The sequence below is a fragment of the Protobothrops mucrosquamatus genome, unplaced genomic scaffold, assembly GCF_001527695.2.
Source record: "Protobothrops mucrosquamatus isolate PMUCROS unplaced genomic scaffold, P.Mucros_1.0 scaffold1981, whole genome shotgun sequence".
NCBI classification, from domain to species: Eukaryota; Metazoa; Chordata; class Lepidosauria; order Squamata; family Viperidae; genus Protobothrops; species Protobothrops mucrosquamatus.
The window spans coordinates 70212-88304 of record NW_015388097.1 but is presented as its reverse complement, the minus strand read 5'-3'; the positions used below and the strand labels follow the sequence as shown (position 1 = coordinate 88304).

General features: G+C 38.1%; 1 protein-coding gene across 1 annotated transcript in view; it reads left to right on the top strand.

Annotated features, from left to right (window-relative positions):
* Positions 1 to 2093: 2093 nt before the first annotated feature.
* MBD5 (methyl-CpG binding domain protein 5) overlaps positions 2094 to 18093 on the top strand; it is a 41716-nt gene continuing 25716 nt past the window's right edge. The window contains exons 1-4 of the mRNA XM_015823775.1: positions 2094 to 2682; positions 13995 to 14097; positions 15789 to 15969; positions 17995 to 18010. Of these exons, the coding sequence (XP_015679261.1) occupies positions 2570 to 2682; positions 13995 to 14097; positions 15789 to 15969; positions 17995 to 18010 (413 nt within the window). The 5' untranslated portion in view covers positions 2094 to 2569. The remainder of the gene's footprint in view (positions 2683 to 13994; positions 14098 to 15788; positions 15970 to 17994; positions 18011 to 18093) is intronic.

Genomic DNA, 18093 nt, shown 5'->3' with positions numbered 1-18093 from the left:
AGCACAGATTAGTTTTTTCCAGATTTTGCCAATTCTTACATTAAAGTCATAGCTGTCATAGTCTTCATCTGCCACTAGGTGTCAGCAACTATTTGTTTTTCAATTTCCAAAATAAACAGTTGCCTTTAAAATGAGAATCTTAACCATTCAGCAATTTCATACTTATTCAAATTTAAGTTTTATATTCTTTTATTTTCATTTCAATATGTTTTAGTCCTCCATAAAAAGCCATTCGGTTTTGCCAGACTTAGCTGAAGCCCCTTGTTTCCCATCCAGACCCTCACAGCTCCAGACACCAGGTTAAGACATTCACAATATCGTTTAGTTTGCCAGTGTAAAGATATATCATCAGGCACCATCAGCATATTGATGATATCTGATTACATGGCGATGGATGAGCTTACTCAGTGGCTTCACGTATATGTTAAAAGGGGGAGGAAAAAGGACCAAACTTGAGGAACCCACATACTAGGGACCAAGGGTGGGACTTCTCCCCAATCAACACTGACTGGAATTGATTCCAAAGTAAGTGCCCTTCCTCAATCTTCTGAGCTGATTCAGAAGGAGGTCATGGTCAATGGAATTGAAAATCAGCGATCAAATAGGACAAGGATGGATGCACTAGCTCAAGGGTAGGCAACCTTGGCTCTTTTATGACACGTGGACTTCAACTCCCAGAATTCCTGAGCCAGCCATGCTGAGGGGAAAGGGAGAGGTTTCCAAGCTGAGCCCTGTTGGCTCAGGAATTCTGGGAGTTGAAGTCCACAAGTCATAAAAGAGCCAAGGTGGGCTTACCCCTGCACTAGCTATATCCCATCCATGCCAGAGCTCATTGAAAAGCACCACCACCAATACCATCTCCATCCCATCCCATATCTGAATCTTGCCTGAAAGGATCAAGATAATCCATTTCCTCCAAGGGTCTCTGAAGCTGTTGTGCAACCACCTTTTCTACTACCTAGAAAAGAGATAAGGGAGATAAGAGACTGGAACACAATTATCCCGAATGGTGAGATTTGGTGGTGGCTTCTTGAGGATAAAAGATGAACAAAAGCCACTTTAAGAGGCAAAGGAGTAACACCCTCACTCAAAGAATTAACCACCATCAGAACTCACTCACACACTGCCGTCCCTCCTCGGGCTGCTTTAACAAGCCAGGAAGGGCATGGATCTAAAAGCAGGAGGCCAAATTCACAATCCTTGAACATGCCTTTTGGAGGAATCTCCATGTAGTGGATAATATTAGGCAAATCTAGAATTTCACCTGTGGCAACTACAAATCACAGTTGTTGGAATATCCTGCATTAAAACTGTACGAATAGCAGTATAGCAGAGATCCATTCCATATGCATTGTAAGGTGCACTGTGGGGACAGCAAAATTTAGGGAGGTGTGATTGATTGATTGATTGATTGATTATTTAAATTTATATACCGCTCTATCTCCCTTACGGGACTCAGGGCAGTGAACAGGCAATAATAAAAATCACAATAAATATTAAATAAAAAGCCTGCTCTAAAATACCCCATATAAAAACCCCTACCAAAACACAATCAAAACTACGCCAGGCCAGCCGCATGGAATAGATGGGTTTTCAAGGCTTGGCGGAAGAGGCGCAGGTCCGTAGTTGTACGTAGGTCGGGGGGTAGGTCATGATGATCTCGTGCCAGCTCTGGGATAGAAAGAGACTGTAGCAAAGCAGCTTGTGAATTTGGACTATTATTTCAGATTTATTATGTCCTGTAAATCTGAAACATCCATTGTTTTGGTTTGCATAAAGCCAACTCTCTAACTAAAGCTTGTGGTGGGATACAAATCCCATTTGTGTAAACCCAAAATGATAGTTCATCAGACTATGTTGTATTGTGCAAAGAGACCGAGAGGAAAAGAATTCCTATTTAATGAGCTATTTAATATCCCAAACAGAACAAATGTAAAATGCGCATACCTAACTTCCTTTTTTTTTAATGATAATTATATTCAGCTGTTTATGTTCTCTTCTCAGGCTTTCATCTTGAAGTTGTATCATCATGAGAGAATCAGAAGAAGTGTCCAGGAGTACCTTGGACAATGAATGGAAGAGCATGAGAAAACAAAAAGAATGTGGCATATGAAAAGGATTGAATACCTGGAGGTATTAGTTGCCGTACATCTGTAAAAATGGGAGTTAATTTCTCAAAATACAAATTAGCTTAGTCAGCAAGCTTGGAGTTGTGCTATGGAACTAGGAATAAACATTTTGTCCCTTTGTTGCCAGTGACAGAAAATTGATGGATTATGATTTTCCCAAGTTGGAAATACTTGTTTTTACCTATCTAGGATATCCTTATGACTACATAAGGACTAACGCATTTCATAACTGCCTTGGTTCAGAATGGGCAATTGACTTGTCAACAACAGCAACAAAAATGGTCGACTTTATGAACTGAGACAGAGCCTTCCAATGCACTTTGTACACCCTGGGAATTACTGTGCTGTATGGCCACCTCCCGAAGGCCATGATGATTTTTAGAATAAGGATATCATCTTCCCGTTGATATCTTTGAAGAATCATAAGCTTAATCAGAAAAATGAATGGAAGCAAGGAATGTGACAGTGGGGACAAGGATGGAGGGCTGCCAGCAGTACAAGTCCCAGTTGGTTGGCAACGGAGGGTGGATCAAAATGGAGTCCTTTATATTAGGTAAGTATGCAGATATGTAACTTGGCTGAAAATGCCTTCATCGGCAGAGTTTTGTGGAATAAGAGTTGCTGAATTGGCAGGAAAATAATAGATGACTCTTACGCCCATAAACAGTAATCTCTACTATCCTGAGAAAGCAATGATAAAACAAAATGTCTAAAATTAACTCTGTCCACAAACCTGCTTAGATCACTTTTTCAAGTAGCCTCTATATTAAGAAGAACTGATTTGTGTTTTTTTAAAAAGTGCGGATAAACCTGGGTGAAAATATTTTCTGCAGTTTCTAAATACAGATTAAACAGAGAAGCTGCTGATGGAACATATTTAATAACTTTGTAGAACATAAAAGTTCAAAGAAACAGCACTAATATCTTCTTACAAAAATATTTAAAATTCCAATGTATCATGAGCCTTTTAATGCAGAAAGAGATTATTAAAAGGGCATTCGAAAAGCTCCACAGCTAATAATTAACATTATTTAATAATTAAGTTGACTTGTGGGGAATAAATTGTATTCGTTCGAGGGCATGAAAAACAAAAAAGCCCCCATTAAAAATCTGTTGTTAATATATCACTTAAAAGTCATGTTTGTATTTTCTCATAGGTTTAAATGTCTGAAACTTTACAGCTATTATTATCTGCCATAAATGTGCTTAAGAAACAAATAGGGCATATAATCATGTACAACCCAAGTGATAACGTTGGGAATCACTGAATACCACACTGTGGAAAACTGACATAATAAAAGAGGCTGACAAGTCATATACATCAATGTGTGGATGGTGAATGTCCTCAGTGTAACAATTTTTTCTATCCATTAAGTTAAGAAACATTTTAACACCCATATTTGAAGCATCCTACAGTCCTGCTTGGTTTTGGATATTTGCAAAAAAAAAAAAAAAAGTTCCATTCCTCAAATTGGATAGTCTACTGCCTCTAAATGGGTAGATTTTACATTTTTGAATGTTGTGAACTGTATGCTCAAAGTAAACATTTATCAAATCTGAAAAGTGGTAAATTTAAGATGGCTACTTGTCCTGATCCAGCAGGAAAAAATTAAGGGTTTCTTAGCTGAAACCACGTGTGTCTTCCAAGAACATTATATAAACATATTATACTCAAATTTCATAATACTGAAAATACATTGAGAGTATTGTAGAATTAAAGTTTCTTTCTGGTTCAGATTTGACCAGTTTCTTTACATGCAGAATGTTCAGGAGCTTCTCTCTTTGTATCCATGATAGAAGGGACTTGTCTTCATGTGGCACTTGTGGCAGGGAAGTTTCTTCTGGGCACATGAGCAAAAGGAGAAGAGATTGATACCTGAGTTTAGGCCTGTGTAAAATTCCTCACTTCCACATGATTGCTGTATTTTGAAGCAACAAGTGGCCCACAAGTTCTCCAAACTATTGGCTTAGAAATGCAGAAAGAAAAAGTCTAGGAGTTAAACTCAGGAATGTAGACTTCTATTCATGTTTTGATTTTTACATACTGCCGTGGGTAATCTTCTGTGTTTATATGGCTTTATTCTTCTCTGCAGTGGAAATGATTAATCTTGCGTAGTCCTATCTATGAACCATCTGCTGATTAAGTCAATTTCTAAATGTTGTTAAATGTCTGGAAAACTGAGGCTTACAACCATGTGTATGCATATCTAGAAAATGTTATCAGAATAGTGAGCTATATGTTTCAGGAAAGGGAAATTGTTTAAAGTTTCAGGAGAAATAAGGCAACAAAAGCCTATAAACAATGGGTTTATTTTTACAAAATCAAACTTGTATCTATCTAAACCAGCAGTTCTCAACCTATGGGTCGCGACCCCATTTGGGGTCGATCGACCATTTCACGGGGGTCGCCAAGCAAGGCTGTCTGCCATTTTTTTCCCCTTTTCCGGCGGGTGCCTTACCTCCCTTGGGCTGGGCCAGCTGGTGGTCGGCCTGCTCTGTCTCTGCCACTTGCCAGCTACGCCTCGGCCGGCGCAGGGGGCGGAACCACGCATACATGGCGCTCCCGGGCAGGGAAAGTCCTCGACTTACGACCGGTTTTGTAGTCCTCAATTTACGACCGGTTTAGTCCTCGACTTACGACCGGTTAGTCCTCGACTTACAACCGGTTGGGGGTCGCGGCATTAAAAAGGTTGAGAACCACTGATCTAAACCATTATTGAGACCAAATATATTTTTCTTCTTGCATTCAAAAACAGACATGCTGTTTATAAGATATCTTTTAAAAAGCAAAAAAAGAGGGGTACATTAGTATTCATAAGTTGAAGTTTATTAGAATGTACAATAAACACAACACATTTATCAGAAGTCTTTATTAGGTCATATGAAAAATGACCTAATAAAATAACATTGTAAAATCCATTAAAATACTGAATGCTAAGCTAAACCAAAATATTCAAGTAGAGTTTTTTTATACGTTTGATTTATTCGTTCAGTATGAACATTGATTTGATAATTTTTATTGCAAGACTTTTTTATTTAGCATTGTCTTAATTTTTCATTGTGCATCTTAATATATGAGTTTTTAAACTAACACAGCTAACACAAACTAATAAAGAATGAAAGAAGGAAGGAAGGAAAGAAAGGAAGGAAGGAAAGAGAAAGAAAGAATGAAAGAAGGAAGGAAAGAAAGGAAGGAAGAAAAGAAAAAGAAAGAAAGAAAGAAAGAAAGAAAGAAAGAAAGAAAGAAAGAAAGAAAGAAAAAGAAATGAAGGAAAAAAGAATAAAAAGAAGTTTCCAGTTTCCTTTGCAGCAAATACAAGTCTGGTTACGAAGTTTTTTCTTACTATATGATGCAATGGAAAGCTTGCATGCCTTGGTGATCAGGGTGAAGTAGACTTTTTTGACTGGCAGTGGTGGTTCGAGGGCTGAAGTTAAGGCCTAGGCCTCAATTCGGTCTCAGCTTCAGCATTGCCACCTAGTGCTATTGTTCAGTGTTGTCTGGATAGAGGGGAGATAGGGTTTCTCTTTTGCTTGGGGGGGGGAGATATGACACACCAACAAAGTCAAGTACAGAGAGTCCGTAACTTACAACCGTTCGCTTGGTGATCATTCAAAGCTCCAACAGCACTGAAAAAAGTGACCACTTTTCACACTATATCTATATCTTATTAATAAGTGTGAAACATTGCAGCATCCCCATGGTCACATGATTTACATTCGGATGCTTGACAACTGACTCACATTTATGATGGGTTGCAGTGTCCCTGAGTCATGCGATCACTTTTTGCAACCTTCTGACAGAAAAAGTCAATGGGGAAACCAGATTCAGTTAACAAGCATGTTACTAAGTTAACAACTGCTACGATTCTCTTAACAAATGTCGCAAGAAAAGTTGTAAAACGGGGCGAAACTCACTTAAAAATTTCTCACTTAGCAACATAAATGTTGGGCTCAGTTGTAGTCCTAAATTGAAGACTACCTTGTAAGACATTTTCCAATTTTTTGACACACTGAGCCCAAAAGTTTCACTATCGCTAGTATAAAAAACATAAGGGCCTACCACTTGTTTGCTATTTAGTAAATTCTTTACTAAGAGGCGTGGTAGCTCAGTGGCTTAATGATGCTGGAGATGGTCTCTCTTCCCGCAGTTCAGGTCCTAGCATCGCATGATAGGGTGAGCTCCCACCACTTGCCTCAGCCCCTACCCACTTAGCAGTTCAAAAGCATGTTCTATGTGAGTACAAGAAAAGTTGGTGCTTTGTGTGGCAGTTAGAATCCTGCTGGTACTGAACCTTCCCAGTTGCGACTCTCATTTGCAAGGCAGCTTCTGTGGAGGAAGAAGGGCCTTGAATGGCGCTGCAAGAAAAGCCACTTGTCTTTCTGGTTCAGAAGCTAGCTCACCCTCTTGTGGCACACAGTAGAACGCACGCAAGTATGTACCTACTGTATCAGAGCTAGTAAACCGGCAGCCAAACTACTATGCATTAGCATTGTAATCTTCTGGCTAATGTAACAATGCCATACGATCGATCGATCGATAGACAAACAGACAGATAGACAGACAGAGACAGACAGACATAAGCAGGCAGGCAGGCAGACAAACAAACTCTTTATTAAGCTAGAATTAGTTTCCTGGCTAATGTAACAGCACCATTCACAAACAAGCTAGAATTATGTGTCTAAATCAGCTACCAATATTGAAATAAATATCATATACCTAAGTACATTCCATTTAAAATTTGCAGTGTTTTATTTTGCTTATTTAATACGATGATTTAGTGGTAAAACTAATGTTCTGTGATAGTGCTGATTTGCTAAAGTACTCTTCTGTTTGTTCTAGATTTTGAAATAAAAATGGAAGAGGACTAGGATCTATGTTGAACTGCCTTATAGTACAAATTTGTTACATTCTTGATTATTATTAGTAAAATTTTACAAAATTTCATTTTTGCTCTTCACCCTGCTTCTACGGCTTCTTTTTTCTCTTGTACCTTTTCAAGAACAGTGTTAAATAGTATTAATTAGAGACAGAATTGCAATTAGAAATAAACAGTACATGTATTTCCTCCCAATTTTTCTGTAAATATATCTCAGTTGAAGCATTTCTTTGCCATTTTATAATGTGGTTTGCAATTAGAAATCCCTACACAAAGTATATATTTATTGCAAGTTTTGCAGAAAAAACGCATTTTATAAGGCAAAATTGCTTACTAAAAGTGCAGAGTAGGAAAATTACATATAAAATGCACATATCAGGAAAAAGTAATATAAAATGTCCATGAAATATCTGAATAGGTTTTTTTTTAACTACATAAATCCAGAAACTAACATAGTTGAGAAAATGAAGAAATTGGGGAAAAGTAAACTCTTGTTATAATAATTATTAATACTACATTTGGTTGTGATAAATATGAATGTTATCGCTATCAAAACATAGTTAATGTCTCATTTGAAATTATAAGTTAAAAGATCTTTTAGATTACAGAAGATATTACAAAATGGGCATTGGCTGAAGTGACAAGGGAGATTGTTAAAAAATAGAATTTAAATGGAAATAGTGAATACACTGGCAATGTCCTCATTAAAAGGAGAAGATAATTGGGTATTTGTGAGAAGCAGTTTGCCAGTAGATATAGTCTTATAACAAGTATTATAAAAAGGAAAAAATGGAAAATCTAATATGGTAAAATGGAGCAAAACTCACTTAACCATGCTTCATTTAGTAACAGAAATATTGGGCTCAATTGTGGTCGTAAGTCAAGGACTACCTGTGTCGTTGTTCTTAAGAAGTAAAACTAAGGGTAGGGTTTTATATTTTATTAAATCTATGCCAACCCCTTAAAATAAAGATTTTTTTTAAGAGTGGAAGGAAGCATGCTGGGTAGCTCTGAGCAGCATAGCGAGGTTGCTTTCTGGTCAGCAGATGTGTTTGACTTGATGTGATTACGACGGTAGTCAGTTGGTTAACCTGTGAGTCTTACACTGGAACAATCTTCTGAGAGTATCTATGACACATCATCACCATCATTCCAAATATTTCAACAAACCTGATGTCTTTGCCTATTCTTTTATTACAAGGGCAATATCCAGCAAGATTCAAAATAGCGATTGAAGTATTTGGTTCATTATTCCCACTCATTTCTTGAAATGGAAGAAAAAAGAAAATGAGACATTTCATCTTGACTTAATAATGGCATTCTCTCCCATCCACATTTTAAAAAGGGAAGAAACAAAAAGTTAGGGGCAAGAATGTGTTTAAGGTTAGTTATTAACCAAATAAAGAAATTATTTTCCCTTTGCTATAAAGTCAGTGTCTTTGTATCGAATATGTCATTGACATATACCAAGACATGGAAATCTGGAAAAAAAAGAATCAAAATTAATACAGTACATGAAAAGAAATCATATGCTATGAATCGTGTTGCATGCTACCTCATGTCATTTTCAGTTATTGTTTCATTTTGCATGTTAAGGCTATTAAATTAGCTTAACTGTATGGTGTTATCCTACAAATTAAACTTTCTAATTTATATGCTGGTGCCTGTATATAGCTTTCTATTCCTGAATGTTACTGCTTTCAAAAACAAAATCTAACGAGGCAATTTTTTATTACATTACTGAGCATACATAACTAGGGATAGAGTTATAGGTAATCCTCATTTAGCAACTCGGTCCTTAAGTGAAGAAGGCTGTATGTGAAATAGCAAATGTGCTTACTTCAATTTCCTTTACAGACATTTGATGATCATAAATGCAAAAATTAGTCACAAAGTTACTTTTTCATCATCGTCATAACTATATGTTGTAAACGAGATATTTGCTAAATGAGGGCAAATATGTATTGTGGCTCTTATGGCCTGATGCAAAGATTGTCTGTCTGAAACTATTTCTTTGTGTTCTTATAAGCTGCTGCTTCTGTCATCAATGTCTTTTGCTAGTTTCTTTTTTAAATTGCCTTTGATTTTTTGAGGCATCAGAGTCTTTTCCAGTGGTTCTTGTCTTTGTGTTATGTGTCCAAAATATTTATGGTTTAGTTCATTATTACTGCTTCCATTGAGCAGTTAGACTTTACTTCATCTAGTATTGAATTATATATTCTTCTTCTAGTCCAAGGTATTCTGTATAGTTTTATCCTGCACAAAATTCAAAAATAGCCATTTTCCTTCCTTCAGCCTTTCTGATTGCCCAGTTTTCGTGGGCATGTGTTACAAGTAAAACACAGCCTTAACTATATATGCCTTTCTTATCAATGTGCTATCTCTGCACTTCAGCATTTTGTCTAGATCTGTCATCTCCCAAGCCTCTGTATTTCACGCCACAGTCATCGTCCCTGTGAGTTTTTGACACTAAGAAAATAAAGTCTGTTAGCTTTTCAACTTTTTCTCTATTTGTATTGGCATTGCCAGTTGACATAATCTCAATGCTTTTTTTTAATATCAAAGAGCAGACCAGCTTTTGCACTCTTTTCTTTCACCTTCAACAAAAGGGATGCCTTAATTCTTCCATTGATCCTACCATCAAAGTGGTACCATCAGCGTATCTGAGGTAGTTGATGTTTCTCCCCGCAATTGTAATCCTAATTTCTCTTATAGTCTAACCAGGGCTTTTTTTCTCATAGAACGCCCAGAATGGAGTTCCAGCACCTTTTTTGGTTGGAACCTTGTAGGCAAGGCAGGTTGTATGATGTGTGTGAGTTCCGGCACCTTTTTTTTTTTTTTTAGAAAAAAAGCACTGAGTCTAACACTTCTCATGATACGTTCTGCATACAAGTTAAAAAAATGAAATGACAATATATAACTTTGGCACAGTCTTTTTCCTTTTGTGAACCATTAAGTTGTTGCTCCATGATCCATTTTTTTGTTTATTGGTCATCATACATTTTCAATAAGCAAATGAGGTGACTTGGTATATCAGTATTTAAGGGCTAACTACAATCTGTGATAGTCTACACACGCGAGCCAAAATAGCCACAATTTTGGAATTCTCTAGTCTTTTCCATTATCCGTCACTTATTAGCAAGCTGATGTCTAGTGTCTCTGCCTCTTTTGAATCCAGTTTATAGATATGTTGGCTTTCATTCCATGTGTGGATGAAGTTTGGATTGTAAAATATTGAGAATTACTTTACTAGCATGTGAGATAATTTCAGTCACATGAACATAGATATTTATATTATGATATATTACATTGTGTAAAATAACATGTATTGAATTTATTCCAATGAACTCCATTTGAGCAGTGTACAATACTGTTACTGTATGTCTTGGTTTTAATAGATATAATCTAACTTTATGGCAACAACTGCATAATCTGCAGTAGAGGCTAAGCAATAAATCTAGTATCCACAGATTGAAAACCTGACTCTATTTTTCTATGACCAAACATTTATATTATCACTTCTCTGTCAAGTGTTTCTAGAATTTGGCACAAGTATAAAATCCATTATATTTTTGGCAAAGGACTTGGATAATTGCCAGCTGATCGGTATGGTAAACAATTTTAAACTTTGCATCCTTGGGGCATATGGTATGGCATAGTCAGAATAGCAGTTATACTATCAGCTTTAGTAATCTTTCAGATTCATTTGACTTATATAGCAATAACTGATCTGTGATTAGTTTACTGTACCAGATATAAAGCAGTACATAATTTTCTTCAACAGTACATTTGGAAGGAACGGTGCAAATAATATAATGGAGAAAAGAATGGAATTTTGCAAAAACATGAAATAATACTTAAAAGCAAATGAAAATGACTCCTAGAAGTTTCAAATTTTACACAATTAAAAGGAGATTCCATTTATATTATATTTTTCAATGGAGCTATATTTATTTGAATAGCTTATACTTACGTAATTTATGTTCCCATGTTTTATTAGAGTACCACAAGAAGTGTTACCTAAATTAGGCAACATCCAATTCCAACAATAATTCATCATGTTACGGGTAGTCCTTGACTTAGAACCATCCATTCAGCGACCATTCAAAATTATGACAGTGCTAAACAAAGAGACAACCTGTACCTGAAGTTATGGCTGCTGTAGCATCCTTGCAGCCAATGATCACAGAACAGAATACAATAGAACTGGAAGGGACCTTGGAGGTCTTCTACTCCAGCCCTCTGCTCAAGCAGGAGAACCTAGACTATCTCAGACAAGTGACTGTTTAGTCTTTTCTTAAAAACCTCCAGTGATGGAGCGCCCACGATTTCTGAGGCAAACTGTTTCACTGGTTAATTGTCCTCACCATCAGGAAGTTTCTCCTTAATTCCAGGTTGTTTCTCTCTTTGATCAGTTTCCAACCATTGTTTCTCATCCTTCCCTTTGGTGCTTTGGAGAATAACGTGACCCCCTCTTTTTTGTGGCAGCCCCTCAAATACTGGAATACTGCTATGTCTCCCCTATTTTTTCTTTTCTTTAGACTAGCCAAGCCCAAGTCCCGTAGCTGTTCTTCGTATGTTTTAGTCTCCAGGCCTTTGATCATCTTATTTGCTCTTCTCTGAATTTTTTTCCAAACTCTCAACTTTTTTTTTGTAGTATGGTGACCAAAATTGGCTGCAATATTCCAGGTGTGGCCTCACTAGGGTTTTATAAAGCGGTACTAATACTTCGCGTGATCTTAATTCTATGCCTCTGTTTATACAACCCAGGATTGTATTAGCTTTTTTGGCTGCTGCTGCACACTGCTGGCTCATAGTCAAGTGATCATCCACTAGGAGTCCAAGGTCCCTCTCACAGTTACTGTTTTTAAGCCAGGTCTCGCCCAATCTGTACTTGTACCTTTGATTTTTCCTGCCTAAATGTAAAACTTTACTTTTCTCCACATTAAAGTTCATTTTGTTGAATAGGGCCCATTGTTCAAGTTTGCCAAGATCTTTTTGGATCCTGAGTTTGTCTTCTGGGGTCTTGACTACTCCTGTCAGTTTGGTGTCATCTGCAAGTTTGATGAGTTCTTCTTCTATTCCCTCATCTAAGTCATTTATGAAGATATTGAAGAGTACTGAAAAGTTTCTTTTCTTTTTCCCTTCTCCCCCTCACATTTCTTTTCCTTTTTTCTCCCCACTGTGTCCTACTATTTGCTTTTGATTTTTTGTATTTTATTCTATAATCTAATAAAATGTTACAAACCATTAAAAAAAAGGAAAAAAGTACCGGTTTTACTCCTCCTTTTATATCCTCTCTTCTTCCCCCCTCCTCCTTTTATATCCTCTCCTCTTCTCTTCCTCCTCTTCCTTTTATATCTTCTCTCCCCCATTCTCCTCCTTCTATATCCTCTCTCTCCCCCTCCCCCTCCTTTTCTCTTCTGGGTGCGCTTGAAATGCCAATCACCTGGAGCTACATGCGCCAATCCTGGGCTCTCAGCAGAATCCCGGCAACACCGTAGCTCCAGCTGAATCTCTGCTGGAAGACTGTGTGCAACTGCCGGCCACCCCCAGGCCTCACGGCCGCTGCCGCTACTTCAACTCATCCACTTTTACACTTTTTTTACACTTTGTTTTACAGTGCTTTTCAACCCGTTGTACGTGTACCACCTGCCTTGTGCCAAAGTACCACCAATGGTATGCGTACCACGGGTTGAAAAGCCCTGCTCTAAGGGACAGGATCCTTCCTACCCCATAAGATGGTGGAAGGGCAAGATATCAGCAATCACAGAATTCAGCTGGATACAAGTAGCAGACAGAATTTGGAGACTTCTGAACAACAGAAGAACAGGAGAGGAGAGCCTCTTTTGTTCCAATTCCAATTAAGCAACAGCTTGCTTGGGAGTACTCTGCATATATCCCAAAGTAAACTGTCACTGTTTGAGGAGGGCGAATAGATCAAATGGATCGCACTCCAGACATTTTTCCATTTACTGTTTGCCTTATGCTGATTCATCCAGTAGCTATATACAACTTGTCGCTACATGTAGTCTAAGACATGGTTGTCCAACCTTTTGGCTTATTTGGGCTGCATTGAGTAAAGAGAAATTGTCTTGGACCACATGTAAAATATATAATAGTGTTAATGTATATAAATAATAAACTTACTTTATTTTTTAATTATCTTGTGGAGCCACACTCCCAGGTGTCTAAGACCGCATGCAGCCCTGGGCTACAGGTTGGATACGCCTGATCTAAGCAAAAGCATTCCAAAACCATTTCCCTCATAGATTACATTACTATCCAAATTGCATTTCATTTTTTCCTCAGATCTTATACCTCTGAAAAAAGTGTGTGGTTTCTGAAGGGATCTTGCAGTAGGTTAGTGATATTGGTTAGAAACAATGATGTGATATAGGAGCTTGAAACTGGTGTGTGTGTGTCTGTATGTGTGTGTGTCTGTGTGTGTGCGAGAAAGAGATTCTCCCAATATAAAATATGAGCTTACTTCTCTGTCTGAAATAACTGAACAATAGTTCCACAATACATCTATACATTAAATTTATTTATTTTATTAGATTTGGAAGCCACCTGATTCCCAAACAACTGGACCATTTAACATTCAAGGACAAGAAATAATGAAATAGAAAATAAGATTTGGAAAAAAAACATGCACAATTGTCAAAATAATCTTTAGTGGCTTAAGAATAACCCCATATTCAAATTATATATTAAATATGTAATAACATATGCATACTGTATTCATTATAAGTTAACAGGTGATAGTCACAGTATTCAGAAGAACTGAAATATCAAGCTTTGAATGCTTGTTGTAAAATGAAGGTCAGAGAAAAATAGGTTAAAAATGCTGTTCTAAATGGAAATTATCTTGACATATATGAATTATGTTGCCTGTTATTGTTTTCTAATCTGCTCTTTGAACTGTTAACATAAAGTATTTCTAACACTAATTGATATAGATTTGTTACATGTTTTATTCTTTCAGTCCTAGTGGGTCTTTATTGTCCTGTTTGGAGCAGGTTAAAACATACCTGTTGACTGATGGAACATGCAAGTGTGGTTTAGAATGTCCTCTCATCCTTCCTAAGGTAAAATTAGATATTTGAATTTGCTAAAAGAAAAACTAACATAAAATGTATTAGATTTTAAGTACCACTATCTCCCTATATATTATAAGAAGGTATTATCCTTCCTGGCTGAGGACGATAGATGTTGACGATGCAGATAAATGAAATAAGTGAAATAAAATTTAAATATTGGGATATTTTTGAATTGAACACAAACTAATATCATAAAACAGACATGTCAAACACAAGGCCTGGGGGCTGGATGCAGCCCGCGAAGTGGTTTCATGTGGCCCGCGAAGCCATCCTGGAAACAGTGAGGGAACGGGCCCCGCTGCCTTGGCCCTGGCCCAGGCCGGCCGGGAGCCAATGTACAATTTTGTGGTGGCCATCTATGCTGAAATGCATTCAGTCTTAGCTCCACAAGGCTGTCTGGAAACGGCGAGGAACCAGCCCCTGCCGTGTCAGCCCCACCCCCTGGGTGCATGCTGGGGAGGTGTCACCCTTTATGAGGAATGAAGTAATGCACCATCACCTGGAAGTGGCCAGCAAATGGCCCTCGCCTACTTCACATATCCGGCTTGATGGGCTCTGCCCTGGTCCCATCCCTTTCTGCCAGAGACTCTCAGATATGTCCCATTCCTGCCCAGGCCCCCACAGGCACCCTTGACGCAAATGATGTAGAGCTGACCACGCCCACCCAGTAGGCCACACCCACTCCACCCACACCCACCCAGTAGGCCGCACTCACCCGGCCCCCCCGAGGGCAACCGAAATGCTGATGCGGCCCTCAGTGAAATTGAGTTTGACACCCCTGTCATAAAAAGTAACATGATTGGCCAGTTAGAATAGTGTACAGAAGCATACCTTTGTCAGATCAGTTTTCTTAGTTGCGAAGTTCTACAGTATAGTGTTCCAAAGTTCCTTTAAAAATAAATAGCTGTACTCTTTTCCACATTTCGAAATATGGTTTGCAAGAAATACTAGATAAAGGAGAAAAGTGTTGATGATCCAAGATAGAAGAAACAAATCCTATAGTAAGGAATAATGTTTAAACTACACTTTTAAGTGAATCAATAAAATTTGCGGAGAACAAATGGTCCTGCGGTTATCATAATCTTCTGGATCAGAAGTAGGCAACAATTCCCTGTCTCTCCCACCCCCCTTTCATGAGCCAGAGTTTTCCTTGTTCCCCTGTCAGTGTTTTTGTTAGTATGTTGAGTGGTTGAGTTTTTTGGAGGGCAGAAGAATTAATGTAATGCTTTAAGCCAATCTTCTCCAATCTGAGCAACTTCCAGATGTAAGAACTTCGATTTTCAAAATTCTCAACAACCAAAGTTAGATGGGAATTCTGGAAATTGATATCCCCCCTATCTGGAGTGCTCAACTTGGTGGGGGAGAAACCACCATAAGCTTGTTCTGAGGCTTTAAAATATTGAAAGAATGCTTAAAACAGCAGAACATTCCACAGATTTGCCAGCACTAAGTCAAAAGGGTCTCTAAGGTCTATAATAAAGGGTTTGTGCATCATATATCAGTTATAGGTTGCCCTCCGTGTGCTCTAGAAGGACAACTCTTTTTTTAAAAAAAAAACTTAGCATATTTTATTTGATGGACCAGTTTTAGAAGGAATTAGAGAAAGTTTCTGGAGCTGTTGTATCTGTGATCTTAATTAGGACTACCATGTAACAGTATGATTCCAACATTATTTTAAGGTATTTAATTTTGATCCTGGAGTTGCTGTAACACAAAGAACAGCTGAAGATGTCAAAGCAGATGAAGATGTCACTAAGCTATGCATCCATAAACGGAAAATTATTGCTGTGGCTACACTTCATAAAAGCATGGAAGCACCACATCCCTCATTGGTTCTAACTAGTCCTGGAGGTGGAACAAGTGAGTTCTCTTTCTCATTACAGGGAACAAAGAGATCCAGTACTGATGTGCGTGTCGTTTATTATAAGTAAAGAGGAATTTTAAAAAACCCTATAAAGGTAGTTATTGATAACAAAATTGATGTTGCTTCTTTTTATATATGTATGGCCATCTATTTATGAGAGATATTTATCCAGAATTTGAACCATGTGAGCCTCTTGTTTTAAACCATTAGTTTTAAATTTCCTTCCTAATTCAACATATTACACATACCAGCTTTATGTGCAAAAGGTCTCTGGTTCACTCCCTAGAATTGCAGTTATAGAGCTAAGTTAGATAATAATTTTTGTAAGGCGAAAAAGAATGGTTTTTGTTAGAATGAGCACAAGCTACTGTATTCGATAAACAGGATTCATCTGAAAATTTTTTTAGATAAGTACAATCAGTGCAGCAGTCCCATACCTTGGCAAAATGCTACAATTCTGGGAAGTTACTATGCCTGGGATGAAGCTATGCTATCACTGTTCTATGAATATAGGTAATCCTTAACAATTATTCAGATTTACAATAGAGTTTAAAAAAAAGTTACCTAGAACTGTTCCTCATATTTACAACTGTAGTCACAGCAATCCCATTATCATGTGACCAAAATTTGGGCACTTGGCAACGGGTATGTATTTACAATGGTTGCAGCATCCTAGAGTCCTGTGAGCACTGTGCCCAGGGTCTTTCAAACAAGCAAAGTCAATTTGGGGACGCCGGAAGATGGCAAAGAAAAAAAGGTAATAAAAGATGGAACTTGTCTTAAGAGTTGCAGGCAGATGCTAGGTTTGCATCTCTGGCATTTCGAAGTATCCTTGCAGTATAATTCAAAGCATGCACAGGTCTAAAAATCAAGTCAATCTTTATTACAATCATAGACCAACATAAAACACAAGGAAGGAATATGGTCAGGAATAGATGGCACAGGAGCATAAAAGGTGTATACATATATAAAAAATGTGTAAAATATGTGAGCCTGAACATGAATATGTAAACTAGGAGTCCATAAGCTGCTAGGCTATAAAGTGTTCTGTGGTGGCAAACTGTAGGCACACTGAGGCTAAGCTATAAGGTTGGGTGCTAAGAATGACCTAGAACAGTGGTGGCGAACCTATGGCACGGGTGTCAGAGACGGCACTCAGAGCCCTCTCTGTGGGCACGCGCACCGTCGCCCCAATCCTAGGCTTTCAGCTGGGTTTTATAAAACCTTTTTAGGCCTCCGCCGCCGTGTGCAAAAAAAAAAAGTTTCAATCAGTCTATTTCAACTTCTCGCGGGGGAAAAAAAATCTTGCAAAGTTGGAATTGATTGATTGAACTTTTTAGTCCCACTGTTACCACCGCAGCCACACCTACCCAATGGGCCACACGCACCCGGCACTCTACGATGCATAACTGGGTTTTGGGTTGCAGTTTGGGCACTCGGTCTCTAAAAGGCTCCCCATCACTGACCTAGAAGTTACATCCAGCAGTGTCGAGTGCACTTCCACAGAACCTGGCAACACAATGTGTTCTGGCAGGATTAATATTTAAAAGGAGCAAAAGGTAACATAAAATTGTTCCATATACTTGGAATACTTATCTAAAAAAAAAGTAGGAAATTGGTGCGAATACCTCTGCATTACAAATGCTGTTGTTCCTACAAACCCAGAGTCATTGGGGGCATTGCCATGGCCATTCTGAGAAGGGGCTCTTCATTCCTCAGGCACAGCTGCATGGAGAGAGTATCCCTGCAGGGCTTTCTGTGCTTTGAGACTTCCAGCTATGACAAGTGTGGCATGGGAGAGCATAAAGAATTCGGGGGACCCAAGTCACACTGCTATGCTATGTCAAGAGGTAGACAATTTACAACCTTAAATGTTCATAGTGATGTAAAGGAAACCAATTTTAGGTGCTGGTGGGATCCATAGGGAGCCAGTTTTGAGTAGCTCAGCTCGTACCTGAGCAGAATTTTGCTCAGAGTGAAAAGTCATATGCATGGTTTCATATAGAAATGTAGGCCCACAGGTGTCATACCCATAGTATTGTGCTATTTTTTATTTTATATTGGATAGAGGAAGGTATTTGATGTTTCTAGCTGAATTGCACAATTAACTTTGGTTAGGC